Raw genomic sequence first — 14,636 nt, 5'->3', positions numbered from 1 at the left:
TAGAGAGATGCTGAGAGGTTCTTTGGTCTGGCTTCCCTGGGCTGGAGTTTCCCACCATGTCTCTTAATTAGCCCAGACAGGTTTCAGGAGGTTTTCTCATTAGAGCGAGAGGTCGCTCTGTCAGCATCTGATCCTCCCATCGATCAGGACTGGGAGCCATTCCAGCTCGGAGCATCGATTCACAGCCAGCTGCACTCCAGTAGCCCTAGGAGTTTTCTTTCTGCCCCGGAGAACTGCAAAGGCCTCCAGCTAAGATCAGCTGAGCCGGAAGGACCGGGGCGGGGATTTTGATTGTATGTTTTGTGGTTTTCACCATGATCCACACACCTGGAAACGCTTTCTAGTTGCTAGAGCAGGGCAGTAGGCACCAGGGCTCCCAGTTCAATTCCCTGAGAAGGGATGTTAACCACAAAACCCTGTCCAGCCTCCTACTCAGAGAATTGCTCTCCTCCCCTGTGATATCTCTTGTACAGGTAAGCAGCATTCTCATTCACTTCCTGCTTGGGCTGTTGTTACTGTCAGCTGTTCAACAACTGCTGTGCTCCACTCTAGAGGTGGCTGCATTTCATGAGAGCCCAGTGGAAACTGAAATCATTCATAGGGAGAAAGAAGAGACGAGGAGGCTTCCAGCAAGTGGTCCATGAGTCTGCTCGTGTCTTCCAGCCCTTTGGTTCCAGCAGTAGCATTTGATACTCTTAGATTCACAGTTCCCAGGTGCAATCCCTGCAGATGGCCCGTCCGGGAGTGCTGTTACCTATAGCTGTTGCAATGCAGTTCAGAACTTGCCTGCCAGCCCAGCATCCGCTGAGTGGGGACACCCCAGACACTGTGTAAGGAAGGAGGGTGCTACTCCAAGGGGCTGCAATGTAGCTCGGAGGGGTGCTCAGAGCTGCAGTGACAATGGGGGTCTAAACCTGAGCAATGTGATGTGACCCAGTGACATGGAGCCACACAGCTGCCTCCCAGCCCACAGCAGCAAGAGCTGGGCGAGGGGGCGGCGGGGAAACAGAGCATGGACACTGGGCTAGGGGAGGCTGGAAGGCTGATTGTAGGCAGTGTGGATGGGGTGGGTTTGGAACTGTTTGGGGAGTGCGCGGGGGGGGGGGGGGGGCAGGGAAACCCTTCCAGAGACCTGGGGCAGCAGCAACAGTGCAGACCTTGAGAGAGGGTGGGGGGAGCAGGCAGCTGAGAGGTGGCAGTGTGGGGTGGTTGGAGGAGAGGAGATCCTGAAGGTAGATGGGGACCATGAAGGCCCTGGGAGACTGATATTCTATGATTCTATGATTTGGGGTGGACACACCAGAAGGCAGTTATGCCCACATCAGAGAGCCTGGAGGGGGCTCAGGGAGACTCGGGGGCCTCTGTGAGCAGACAGGTGATTCCACCCAAGGCAAGTGGGGAGAGCAGGAGACATGGGGCTGCAGCAGGGACAAAGCACCAAGAGGGCTCTGGTTTCTGGGGAAGCTCATCCAGGGATCCCCAGCTGGGAGGAGCTGTTTGCTGATGGCTCAGTCCTGCCCCTCTTCTCCCACTCCATGTGATGCATTAGATCAGCCCATCAGAGCATGTCCCAGGACTTGGCAAGCAGCCCCCAGACCTGTAATGGCCATCAGCTGATTTGTTAGCTGAGACAGATTGGCCCATTAATCACACGCGGGCAGGCTAGGGAGCCAGGGCCCGGAGCTCGGCTGGCAATGGCCGGAGGGGCGGGTTGGCTGCATCTCCCCCACTTGCCCTTGGGAGGCCTGATCTGACGGGAGTGCCCACCGCAGCATAGGTCACCGGGCTGATCAGACGCCACAGCCCCTGTGCTGGAGAGGTGCCCAGGGACAGCGCCAGGCTCTTCGTATCCAGGGCAGCTCAGTTGCGGGTGGAGTGCTCCCATGACTCTCGCCTTCCTTAGCTGCTCCTAAGCTCACCAGCGGGGGCAGCTGAAGGGCCCCCAGGTCCCAGGCCACAGCTGCCTGCTGAGCTCCAGAGCAGGTACTGCAGAGATCTCCTAACTGGGCCGTGCACAAACTGTGCATGAACTGTCCCAGACCTGCTGCTCCTTCTTCCCCGGACGCAGCTGGGAAAGGCCCAGGGAGCTGGGGGAGCTTTGCTCTATTTGTACCATCACAGCCACTGAGCTCGGTGCTGCACATCCCAGCGTAGGGAAGAGCCCCTGCCTCGGGGAGCTGACAGTGGAAATGGTCAGCACAAGGGAGCTGGGGGCCGGGGGCAGCGCAAGCAAGCGCCCGCGGTCAGCCAGCAACTCCTGGGCAGAGCCAGGAATTGAGCCCGCAGTGCCCGAGGCCCTGCGCTCTGCCTCAGCCACAAGCCCAGTGCTCCGCTTGACCTGGAAATGCCGGGTCCGTTTCCTGCCCTCACACTGCTGAGCACACAGAGCGCCAGGCACCTGCCAGGCACAGCTATAGAGCGACAGTCGTGTCAGCTGAGCATGCCTGAACCTCTGCCGTCCCGCCCCGTAGCCGAGCAGGGGGCTCCAGGCTCCAGGACCTTCCGGGCACCCAGCTCAACCAAAGCCAAATCCTTCGACCTACTGAGCCAACATCCTGTGGCCAAATGGGGAAGAACCTTTGGAAGCTGGGCCGCCGTCTCCTTAACCGACTGGCTGATCAGCCCTGGGCAGAGACAGGATGACGAGATTCCTCAGTGTGGCCTCCCCTTATCTCCGGGGCTCTCCAAAAATACTCCTAGCACCCAGATGCCTCTACCAAGGGCAAAGTGGCAGCCAGAGATGCTGTGCCCAGCTCCAGTCATTCTGCAAATGCAGCCGAGCAGAGATAAGCCCCAGCTTCCCCATCCCTCTTAGCGCCAGGCTGCTGTACGTCAATAACTCACTGGCCACTTCCTCAGGCACTTCTTAGGGGCCCGATCCAGAGAGGTGCTGAGCACATCCACATCAGCTCCCGGCAGGACCATGTCCTTAATGCATGTAGGAATTTATCCTTTAGGAACCATGTGCTACTGGCCAGCTCGGCTGGCTGCCGATGGCATTCCAGTCACCTAGAGGGCAATCGGAAGAAAGAAAACACAGGGATGATGTGTATGTACCTCAGCATGTTTGCCGACGTGCTCCAACAGGGACCCGTGCTCAGCGGGACCCCGCAGGGCCCCATGTAGGAATCCTGAGCTGCTCCAGGAGCAGGCCTGTCAGCCAGAAGGGATGAAGAGAAGAACACAGCAGCAGAGACTATGGGGAAGCTCTGGCCTAGCCCAGCACCAGCTGGCAGGAGGCAATGAAGGGTCTAGCACGGGAGTGTCAGCTCCGGAAGAGCTCTCCGCCGCTCCTGGAGCTCTGGCGTGGGTCAGCCTCTGCCCGCTTGCGTTGCCCTAGAGAGCGGTGTGAGAGCTTTGGTTCTGGGGACTCTCAGTACTCCCGTCCCAGCCTCGCTGCAGGGAATGGGGACCGAGCTCTGGCTGGGGGGAACCCCCGCTCGGAAGATCCAACCGCCCCAGGACCAACTTGAGCCAAAAGGAGTTGCTACAGAACGCAGTGGCTATGGGAGCACAGGATCTGGGGGAGACAGGCCAACCACAGTGTATAACTAGACCCCAAGAGCCCCCAGGGAGATGGTCCACATGGGACCTAATCCTGGCAGGTCTCTTCTGTCTCTGTTATGATTCTAGGAGTCAGTCCATGGAGAGCTCTTAGCAGTGCTCTTCAGTCCCAAAATCCACCAGCAGGGGGCTCTGCGGGGCACAATCCAGGGACACCGGCTGTAAGGGACTCCCAGGGACTCAAATACCAGCCTCTGCCAGGAGGGGGCGCAGGAAGGGAAAGGTGCAGGAGCGCTGGCTGCTCCCAGAAAGTTCCCAGCTACTCCAGGGCCGGCCTCTGCAGCAGGGGGTGCTCTGTTATTGAGTCCCGTGTGGAAGGGTCTGGACAAAGTGGAATTTTAAAGAAACAAACACACCCAATGAAGTGAGCTGTGGCTCACGAAAGCTCATGCTCAAATAAATTGGTTAGTCTCTAAGGTGCCACAAGCACTCCTCTTCTTTTTGCGAATACAGACTAACACGGCTGTTACTCTGACACCTATGATTGGTTAGGGAGGCTGATTTTTTGTTTTTCTCCTAAGGGTCAGGCTGATTAGGGGTAGTGCAAGAAGCTAAGCAGAGGAAAGTGGGGGGGAATCCATCAGTCCAGGTCCTTAACAGAACAAAATCAAATCAAATCTCAAATAAACTGGACAAATCCCACTTGACATCAGTTTCTTGGCTCCCCCACCCGTTTTCCTTTGTGAAAACCAAGGCCAAGTTGTGCAGCTCCAGCCAAAGCCCCTTCTCTTTCTGACCCAGCAATGTCCACAGAAGGGGGGTTCAGAATTAACTCCTTCGCTCGTTACAGTGGCAAAGCAGACATCAATCAGCATGTGAGGAACTCGGACACACACAAGAGACAGGAGGAAAAATTATCGGCCAGATCCTCAGCTGGTGTAAATCAGTGTAGCCACAGACTGCCAGATTCTGCTCTCACACCAGTTACACCAATAACTACTTCAGTGACCTCTACAGAGTGACTCTTGGTTCACGCCAGAATAAGTGAGATCAGAACCAAGCACGTGGCCTGACTCTGATCTCATGGAGCAGGTTTAACACCAGACTAATTCCATAACTATAGGTTAGTGAAGGAGGGGGGAGCTTTCAGGTCATAAATGTGTTCAGAATCTGAAATTCTTCTCAAGTTCTCCACACACACACCCCCCCAATGAAATGGAATCATTTATCCCAAACACTTCTTAAGAAGCAGGCTCTAGGTGAATTACGGCAATGTGATATAATCACAATGAATACAGGCAGGGTTAGAAAAATATCCAACTTCTGCAGAGCGGAAATAATGTATCTTATTCTGGTTTTTGTATCTTTACTCCTTCCTGGGGCAAAAAAACCCCAAACGAAAACAGCTTCCTACCCAGCCACTGTTACAAGAGGAACATACCCTGTGGGTTAGATATAAGGAGCTAATGATCCGACTTGCTAAACAAATGAATGGTTGGGTGAGTTCTGCGGCCAGAGGCACTGCGAAAGCAGGTGCGTGCTGCTTGTGTTGCTGCCTTGGCGAGAGGATGCGGACCTGTTTGGTGGGCGCTGAGGCGAGCCATCGGAGAAAGGCTCTAATCCTGTCTAGAGGCCCCATGCGGGGCTGCTCAGCTCTGGGGCCCTGCCAGCTCCAGGGTTAGGCAGTGCCCCCGTAGGTTTTACTTACAAGTAGAACAGAATCAATGGGCATCCCGTGTCTGATTTACAGCCTCCGTAGACAGCGTTGCTACTCCCAGCCTTCGCCCCTCTGCAGACACGGTGTCCCTCAGCTGCCTAGACCTCAGCCTCCTCCCCTGCAGCTCCCCCCACACCAAGGACCCCCGAACCCAGAACGGCGTCCCTGGAGAAATCCCCCAACTCTGTCTCCGTTTGCTCCCAGCCGATATTACAGCTGAGGAATCGAAATCTGAGCTGGAGGCCATGCGTGAGGCTAGCCCAGGCTGCCGAGAGATGCAGAAACGGGACTCGGACCGACTGACACCCCGATGGGCTTCACGGCTGTTCCCAGGCTAGCCTGAAATTCACTCACACACGTTCTAAAGCTGAGGTAGGGCCAAACACCTGATCCCGACCCTCCAGGACTTTGGGACGGTTCCAGGCCAGATCCCAGCTCTGCCAGTCTCCACGCTGCACCCGTTCTGTTCCTCAGTGGAGATGGCTATCTGAGCGCAGGGGAGAGCCGAGGGGCGTGGGGTTAGGAGGAACTTTGTAGGTCTGCTGGGGATGGACCTTTCCTCAGCCCTCAGGCTGGCCCCGACATGGGCAGGACATCCCCAGAAAGCTCAGCTAGGGCCCGCCCTCATTCCTCCCAGACCTCAGCACCTCTTGGGCCCAGGCTGCACTTATTGGCAGAAGCCCACCTGAGTCCCAGCCAGGCTGCAGCCTCCAATCAGAGCGATAAGGTCCAGGAGAGCATTCCGTCTTATAGGGACTTCCCCATAGCTCCAGGCATTGGACCAGATGCTCAGCTGGTGTAAACCAGCGTAGCGATATTGATGTCAATGGAGCCGCAGTGATTTACACCAGCTGTGTGGGTCTGGCCCATTGTGAAGCTCGCTCTTCGCTGGATTCGAGCAGCCTGATTCCTCTCTCACTGACCCTGGTCCTACATGCATGTGATTCCACTGACTGCCCTGGAGATACCAGTGTAAGTTAGAAGAGAATCAGGCCCCAAGACATTGTCACCCCGGCAGGGCTGCTACCTGCTTTGTCCACACCCCCTGCTATCTCACCACCACTGGCCCCTGCCAGGCTACACCTGGAAAGGGAGGCTACAGGCCCCTTTCTCCGCTACTTTTGCTCAGGTTGTCATGGCAGGGTCTGATTGGCAGCCCTGGGGACAGACACACTCTGTGTTTACAGCACGGGTACAGCACAGCAGGGCTAGCTACCCTGCCCTGTGCTTAGCCCTCGCCGGTGGGCCCCCCCCAGTCTAGGTGTGAGAGGGGGTCCGGGCTCCATGGCCATTCTGCTGGGACTCCTGCCCGGAAACAATTAGCGCCATCAATGCTGGTCGCTGTGGTGACGTGGACGCGTGTCCATTAGCGACTGGACTGAGATCTGCCAACCAGGTGCCGGATGGCATCAGCTTCCATCCACATCAGCGCACACTGGACTGGAGCCTGTAACCTGGGGCAGGTCTCACTCCCAGTCCCCACAAGCCATCCATCCCCACAGAAAACATCAGGCCAGATCCTCAGCTGGTGTAAATCCCTGGAGCGACACCAATTTATGCTGCCTGAGGCCTTGCCCTGGTTAAATGACTCAGCCTGTCACAATCCTCTCTCTGGGCTGGGTGCTGGCTCCCCTCTGCCCAGGAGCTAGGTGGCTCCCAGAACAGCCGGTTTGCTTTCTGTTGCTCCTCAGCTGTGATTTGTCATTAAAATCTATTAGCTTGGGGCATCGTACATTATGGATTGGAATTTATATTCACCACAGGGCTCTGGCTGCCTGCTTTTTAATTGCATCAGTGAAATATCCTTTCCCTTCTCCCCGCAAGCAGGATCACTCAGAGGCTTCCGGCAATCTAGGAGCATGAGTTCCAGTGACTGTCAGCAGATCTGAGTCAAGGCATTTGGGAAACAAAACCCACCTCTGCAGCTTGGAGCAGCAAAGACAAACAGCCCTGGCTGCTCTCACCTGCCCCAATATTCCCCAGACAGTCCCTTCCCCTCCTCACCACCCTGACCTTTCATCTCTCCACAGCTCCTGCTGCATTCCTGGCCTCAGGCTGGTTTGCCCACCAAAGTCACCGTCACTGCCTGCCTCCCTGACCCCTTCCACATTCCCCGCTGTGACACACACGGCCCATCCCTTGAGAGTGCACCTGGGCGGGGCCCTGCTGCCTGAGCTACGGACCAGCCCTGTGAGCACAGGGGCAGCAACAGTCTCACAAACCTGTTCCAGCCACCAGCAGGAGACAAAGCCACACTTGGCCACATGGGCTGACTCAGGACTGACGGGCTCCTGCCTCCTGCCAGAGGCTTTCAGGTCATTGCTCTGTCTAGTTCTGGCCCTGCACTGTACCACGTGATCTGACAGCCCACCTCCTACAGGAGAGCAGGAGCCCTAATGCGCTCCCCGGTCCAACCTCCCAGTGAGGCCGTCTCGTCTTGCATCCTGCTAAAGGATCAGTGCTTGGAAGACGGCAAACAGACACCGCCCACCCAAAATGCAGCTGTCCTGTGCAATGGTAGAATGACAGATGAGGAAATTCCTTCCTGGCCTCTGCTGGGCCCGCATCCTTGGAAATTTTGGCCGTAGTCTGTTCTACTTAGATGCCAAAGCTGGAAGGGTGTGTGCCAAGGCAGCCATTGGTAACCTAGCACACTAATGAAACACCGCCCCTACTTCAGGGCGCAAGGGAGAAGCCCTGCAGGCACAGATGGTACCTGCACAGCTCTAGGTGTTGTGCAGTAGCTGCACTGAGCGGTTAGCGCAAGGGACTAGCATTCAGACCTGGACTTTCTGCCGCTGAAAGGACCAGACCCTCAGCTGCTGTCAATTGAAGTCAGTGGTGTTACACCATTTACACCAGTCAAGATCTGGCCCTCACTATGTGACCTCAGATGAGTCATTTCCCTTCTCTGTGCCTCAGTTTCCCCATTTGTCACTAGGGGTAGCAATCCCAGCCTGCAATCACAGCGCTGGGAGAAAGTTGCTGTGCAGGTGGAAGGAATACCTATAATACCAGTAAAGGTGAACAGGGAAGGCTGTTGCATCCCGGGGTGTTATGTAAGCAAAGGCAACAGCTGAGCAGAATTCAGCAATCTGAGCTGGAAGACAGCACATCCACAGTGAGGAGCCAGGATTTCCCATGGCGACGCGCTAGGCTTTAAAGGGGAAACACGCTTCCGACACAATGTGCTTTAAAAGAAAAACTAGTTATGTGGGCGAGCTGCTTTCTGACTGGGCAAGGCAGACAACGTATCTGTTCCTTACGCCGCTCCGATTGCTGCAAGTCAACAACACGAGGTAGCTCCAGCAGCCCAGGAACAGCTAATCCAGCACTTGTGACGAAGAGTGGGGCAAGAAAGAGTCCGTTTGAATGTATTCAGGCCCCCAATTAATCCCTCTTTAAAGCCATTTGAATCTGGCACAGAATGTCTACTGTTGATTGTTGCTAGAAATGGAAAGGTCAGCAGCAAATGAGCCACTGTCATAGGCAAACTGCAAAGCAACACTGAAAACTGAGGGACAACTGACACGCCAGGGGGAGGAGGGATTGATGGCTGCGCCATCCTTGGCTTCTTGAGCACAGACAAAGGAAGCCTAAAAGGTCTGTATCTTTCTGTCTGTCTGTGTGTCAAGGTGGGGGTGTCTGTCTATCTCTGCGTTCTTTTTTTTAAAAATTATCTTTCCCTTGCTTGTTTTTCACATTTGAAATTCAAGTCTCGTCTACTCTGGTTTTCCTGGATGTCTCTATGGACAACCAGAGAACTGGCAGGATTAAGTCATCACAGGTACCTCTGAGCACTGAGTGGGGGAAGGGATTTTTAACTCAGGCTATTTCAGACTCTTTGGGTTTGTTTTTTATTCGTACCTTGTTAACACAAAGGCCTAGCACACAGTTGGGAGGAAGAGCCAAACAAGAGCCAAAGAGCCAAACAACTCCACCCTTTCCATTAAAGAGAAAGGTCACACTCTGGTCCTCCAGAGAAGACCTCCAGCAAAAAACATGAAAAACTTGATAGTAAAAACAAGTAGGGGAAAAATCTTTGAAGTGAGCTGTAGCTCACGAAAGCTCATGCTCAAATAAATTGGTTAGTCTCTAAGGTGCCACAAGTACTCCTTTTCTTTTTGCGAATACAGACTAACACGGCTGTTACTCTGAAACCTGTTAAAAAGTTCAGTCATTCTTTACAGATCATAAAGATGCACAAACTATTTCTCCCCATGGAAGGTCAGCACAGAATCCTGCTCCAACCAGCCCCGCTAATCAGACTCAGGGCCCTGGGCCTTGGGGTGCCCGGGACAGCCTGGGTGGCTCTTTCCCCGGAGGCTCGTGTCCATGCTCAGCTTGTGTCTAACCTGGGTTCCAGAGGCAGGAATGGGGTGGGGACTGACTGTCCCTCCCCTACACTTGGGGCTGAAGAGGATGGACTCAGCACAGAAATGCACTGAAATAATCTTTTTATAACGCTGCCTCCCCTCCTCCAATCATGGGAAGCCATCAACCTCAGCGGGGCCTGGTTTGGACCCCACATCACTTCCTGGTCTGCTGACCCCTTGACACGGTCAGCCACATGCTGGGGCGTCACCGCGTGGTGGACTCGGCAATGCCCGTTGCCCTCATGCAGTCTAGTGAAGGTTCTGGTTACAGCTGGGCTCGAAAGGGGGAGTCACGGAGAGCGGCTTGAGGGGATGGCGAGGAGCAGGCTGCTGCCGAACTGAGTGGTGCTGGCTCCTGCTTCCGTGGAGCTCAGCACAGTGAGAAGCTGATAGCTCGAGCCATGTGCCAGCTAATCCAGACCCTCTGCCGGTGCTCCTCAACCCCCTGACAACAGTGTACTGCCCATCCGGGGTCCCTGCCCAGCTCTGCCGGTGCCCTTCCAAGTTCCACCCCAACCCACAGCCCCCTGCTGCCCCAGCCCTGGGCTCCCCCTGCCCAGCTCTGCCGGTGCCCCTCCATCCTGACCAACCCCCAGACAAGAGCTCCTCTTGCTTTTCCAGTCCTCTGTCCCCAAACCAATAGCTCTGTCAGTCCCCTTCCTCCTGACTCACAGCCCCCTGTGGCACCAGTCCCGGACACTCCTGCGCACTCCCAGCACCGAAAGCTGAGCCAGCGCACCTCAGTGCTGACTCCGACTCCCCTGCTTTTCCAGCCCTGGGCCTTGGGGTGCCCGGGACAGCCTGGGTGGCTCTTTCCCCGGAGGCTCGTGTCCATGCTCAGCTTGTGTCTAACCTGGGTTCCAGAGGCAGGAATGGGGTGGGGACTGACTGTCCCTCCCCTACACTTGGGGCTGAAGAGCCTCACGACAACCCTGAACGGCACGGTGACCTTGTGCGCAGGCCGCAACACCCAGCGTGGGGAGCTGGGCCCAGCCCCATGGGACAGGAACAAGCGCAGCCCAGTGAGCGCAGACCTCACTCACTCTCCAGCCCCCCACCAATGACCCCTCACCCCCCTAGCTGCAAAACCCAGCTCCTCCACTGCGGGGTTCCACCACCTCAGTAGTGAGAAGCAGCAAAACCTCCAGGGCCAGTTACAACATCCCAGCGCCATGACACACTTACCACATGGGAGACAGTGTTATCTAGTGGCTAGAGCACTGGGCTGAGACTCAGGAAACCTGGTTCTAGTCACAGCTGAGTGACTTTGGGCAAGTCTCCCGGTGCCTCGGTTTCCCCATCTGTAAAATGGGGAAGATGAAACTGACCTCCTCTGTAGACCGCTTGGAGATCTTGGGATGGAATGTGCTAGAGAAGAGCTAAGGACTATTACCATTCAGCCTTGCTTGTGTAGATGGGACCATGACACATTCCAGCCACCTGCCAACTGAGTCTGGGAACAGAGTCATTTTGCTAGTGTGGACGGGACCCAAGGCAGCAGTTGGATCCAGGCCTCACCCGGAGGGCAGATTGCAGGAGTGGTGGACACCAGGGCCAGTGAATCCCACTGGTGGGAGAGTGGGCAGACAGTGGGAAAGCTGGTCAGGAAAAGATTTCTTCTGCCTGTGAACCGTTTTGATGAAAAGGTTTTTTTCATTTTTGCCAAATTTCTTCTTTGAATGTTTGTGAGGTATTTTGTCAAAAAATTGAAAACTGATTTCTTTTCCTGTTTTTGGCAACTGAAAATTTAAATTTCCTTTGCCCACCCCCGCACCCCAATAATTTTGGGGTTTTGTTGAAACTTCCATAGCTCTCTCAATTGCTAGGCCACGTAAACCGAGCTCCCAGAAAGTCCCCGCTGCAGCACAGAGCAAAACCTCAGTGCTGGGACGCAAAGAATGAGCATAATCCTTAGCACCTCCACAGGGCTTTTCATCTTCAAAGCGCTTTATGGACATTGACTAACTAATCCTTGCAGCACCCATGCAAGGCAGGAACTCAGCCATACCAACCCCCAGGGAGGGTGTGGAACCTGAGGCACGGAGAATGTCTGGGACTTGTCCAAGACCACACAAGAAATCAGTGTCAGAGCTGATAACAGAATCCAGGAGTTCTGAGATAGATTAGATTAGATTAGATTAGATTAGATTAGATTAGATAGATGGATGCAGTGTGTGTGGATACATAGATCACAAGAGCATCCTTCTACCTATACAGTGCCCTTCCAGATACAGGTCTCCTAAGCCTCGCTCCACGCTCCGTCTTGCAGGAGTTGGATACGTCCTGATGCTGCTCAGAAGGGCTGGCTCAGGGCAGGTGCTGGCAGTAAAGCCGTCCCCACCAGGTTAGAGGGTGCCCCTCTTCCTGCAGTCTGGCTTATCTCCGCCTGGCAATGCCTGATGCAAACACACGCCCAGGCAAGCTCCAGCTCTAAGTGCAGGGAGAAAAACAACCAGGGGGAAGCACCTGCTGCGGCTTCTTGCAAAGAAATATCAGAACTTGCTAAAATAGCAGCATGAGGAAAAGAACTTCCCGTGCCACTGTGGAATGAGGGGAGCCGGGAGTGGCTGGCCCAGGTTCTGGGCCCAATCCTTTGGGGGGAGGGATAGCTCAGTGGTTTGAGCATTGGCCTGCTAAACCCAGGGTTGTGAGTTCAATCCTTGAGAGGGCCATTTGGGGCAAAAATTGGGGATTGGTCCTGCTTTGAGCAGGGGTGTTGGACTAGATGACCTCCTGAGGTTCCTTCCAATCCTGATATTCTATGATTCTTGGCTGGGGTAAGCCAAAGCCAATGGAGCTGCTCCTGTTTACACCAGGCTCACTCTCTCTCTTCTACACAAATTTTTCCTTCTTTAATCTCAACCAGCAAAGGAAGAAAAGGCTTGTCTCTTGTTCTAAATAGCATTAGGGATGAAGCTGCTTACTGAGCGTGGCACACATAGAACAAGGCTCAGAACAGACCACAGCAGTTTAAGGCTCCCCACTTACTCCCTGCATGTTAAGTCTGAGCATAGATGCACTGGGGCCAGACTGCTCTCCGAGAGTCACTGGTGTAAATCCGGAATGACTGGGCCCAATTCTCTCATTTTCCCCAATGTCAATCAGGAGTTACAATGGAGTTACTCCAGATTTACACCAGGATAACTGAGATCATGGTTGGGATACACTGGCATAAATCCAAAGTAACTCTGTTGCTCTGGATTTACACCAGCGTGGACTGAGATTGGAATCTGGCCCATGCATTAACCTGTCAGACAAACCCAGCACCTCACAGGGACACAGCTTCTGCTGGTGCCTGGCACACTTTGCCCGGATCATCATTTGGGGGCCCCCACTCACTTGCCCCCGGGGGAAGGGGATGGGGTGGAAATCTCCAGGAGGAGAGACAGACACCTTCTGATGTCTCCTTCAGGCTGAATAAGCCAGGGGGCTGGCAGGCCCACACCCGCAGGATTCCCAGGAGAGGACTCCCAGGCTGCACTGTCTTTGCTGGGAGATCTCCGCGGAGTCAGTGGTAAGAGACCTTGGCCCAGATGGGAGCCACTGGGACTTTGGTGCCAAAATCCCCTTAAAAACCTGTCCCATGTGCTTCTCTCCTCCCCAGAACAGGACAGTGCACTCCCTGCCCTCCTCTGCAGGCTCCCAACCCCTCCTTTAGAGGGCTGAGCCCATCCCCGGGTGCTGGGCCCTGTGCACAGAGAGCTCGGGGGCACACAGGGAGGAATCTGTTTGACTGAGTAAGGACTGCAGGATGGATCCTGCACTAAAACCCCAACCCCTGATCCTTCCACTCCCACCGGATCCAGGCCATGCCAGGGATCTGGACTGCAATCCAGGTGTCTGCTTCTCCCTCAAAGAAACTTCCTCTCCGATCCCATGCCATGGAGAGCACAAATCAAAACGCCCTGGGGTGCCTGGCCCCTCTGCAGCCAGCCTGCTGGGTTTGCTGGCCAAGGCGCCCTGGAGAAGTAAACACTGGGGTTGTGGGGGGGGGCAGCTGTACTAGAGCAATGGGGGCTGCTGCTGATTTCAACTCTGAGAACAACCATGTCCCCCCAGCCAGGGCTGGCTGGGCATCTCGGGGAACCACCCCAGGGCTGCCCAGTGTGCTGGAGGAAGTCCAGAGCTATGCACTGCTAGGGAATAACACACACTGAGAGGCACCCCCAGTGAGTCACACTCACACACCCAGAGACACACGAACAGCGAGACACACTCACACGCAGTGAGACATAGATACACACTCGCACACAGGGAGCAGTTTTGTCCCCAGAGTGGCTCCCTGCGGGGGGGCATGGCCTTGGGAGCCCCCCCGGCTGGCCCTGCCACCAGCCAGATCCGCGCCTGCCAGGACCCCCCCGCGGTTCGGACCCCCCCCCCGTATAGCGGGGGCGCAGAGACCCATTGACCCAAACTGCAAAGCCTGGCTGGGATGGAAAAAACACTTCCCGCCGGGGGGGGGGCCCGGCGGCGGGCAACCCCCTCGTGCCAGCGCCCATGGGGCTGGCTCATTGCTCCCAGCCCCGGCGGGCTCGCACCCCCTGCTCACCCCAGCCCAGCGGCAGCCGGTGGCGAGCTCCCTGCACGGGCACAAACTTTCCCGGCCCCCGCCCTGCCCCCGGGCCCGGGGCAGCGCCCATCCCCGCGGCGGCGGGGCTGCCCGTACCTGCAGGAGACGGTGAGCTCCACCTTGGTGGCCGGGATGCTGCCCGCCATGGGGTCGAAGTCGCTCACCGAGGCCATGTCGCCCCCCTTGTCCATCGCCTCCTCCATGGGCGTCCAGCCGCGCCCCCGGGGCCTCCCGCTCACAGCCCGGGCGCTGCGGGGGGCTCAGAGCCGGGCAGGGAGCGGGGCATGGCCAGCGCCGGGCGCGCAGCCAGCTCCTCGCTCTGCCTGCACCACCGGGGGCCGGCTCCGGAGCGCTGCCCGCCGCCTGCCCGGCTCCGCCCCTCAGCCCCCGCCCCGAGGCGCTGCCCCCCGGCCGGGCTGGGCGGAGCGGGGAGCCCCGAGCCCTGGGCAGGGGCGGGGAGGAGCCTTTC

At 56.2% G+C, this 14,636-nt stretch overlaps 1 protein-coding gene across 3 annotated transcripts in view; it reads right to left on the bottom strand.

Moving 5' to 3' along the window:
* CPNE5 (copine 5) overlaps positions 1-14,370 on the bottom strand; it is a 190,540-nt gene extending 176,170 nt beyond the window's left edge. For 2 of the 3 annotated variants that reach the window (XM_077839214.1, XM_077839215.1), the window contains exon 1: positions 14,264-14,358. In XM_077839214.1, coding sequence (XP_077695340.1) covers positions 14,264-14,358 — 95 coding nt within the window. Of the gene's footprint in view, positions 1-14,263 lie in introns of all 3 variants that reach the window. The other variant, XM_077839213.1, reaches the window with a different exon arrangement.
* Positions 14,371-14,636: the final 266 nt, after the last annotated feature.

This window comes from Eretmochelys imbricata, chromosome 21 (genome assembly GCF_965152235.1).
Source record: "Eretmochelys imbricata isolate rEreImb1 chromosome 21, rEreImb1.hap1, whole genome shotgun sequence".
NCBI classification, from domain to species: Eukaryota; Metazoa; Chordata; order Testudines; family Cheloniidae; genus Eretmochelys; species Eretmochelys imbricata.
This window is presented reverse-complemented; position numbering and strand designations above follow the sequence as displayed.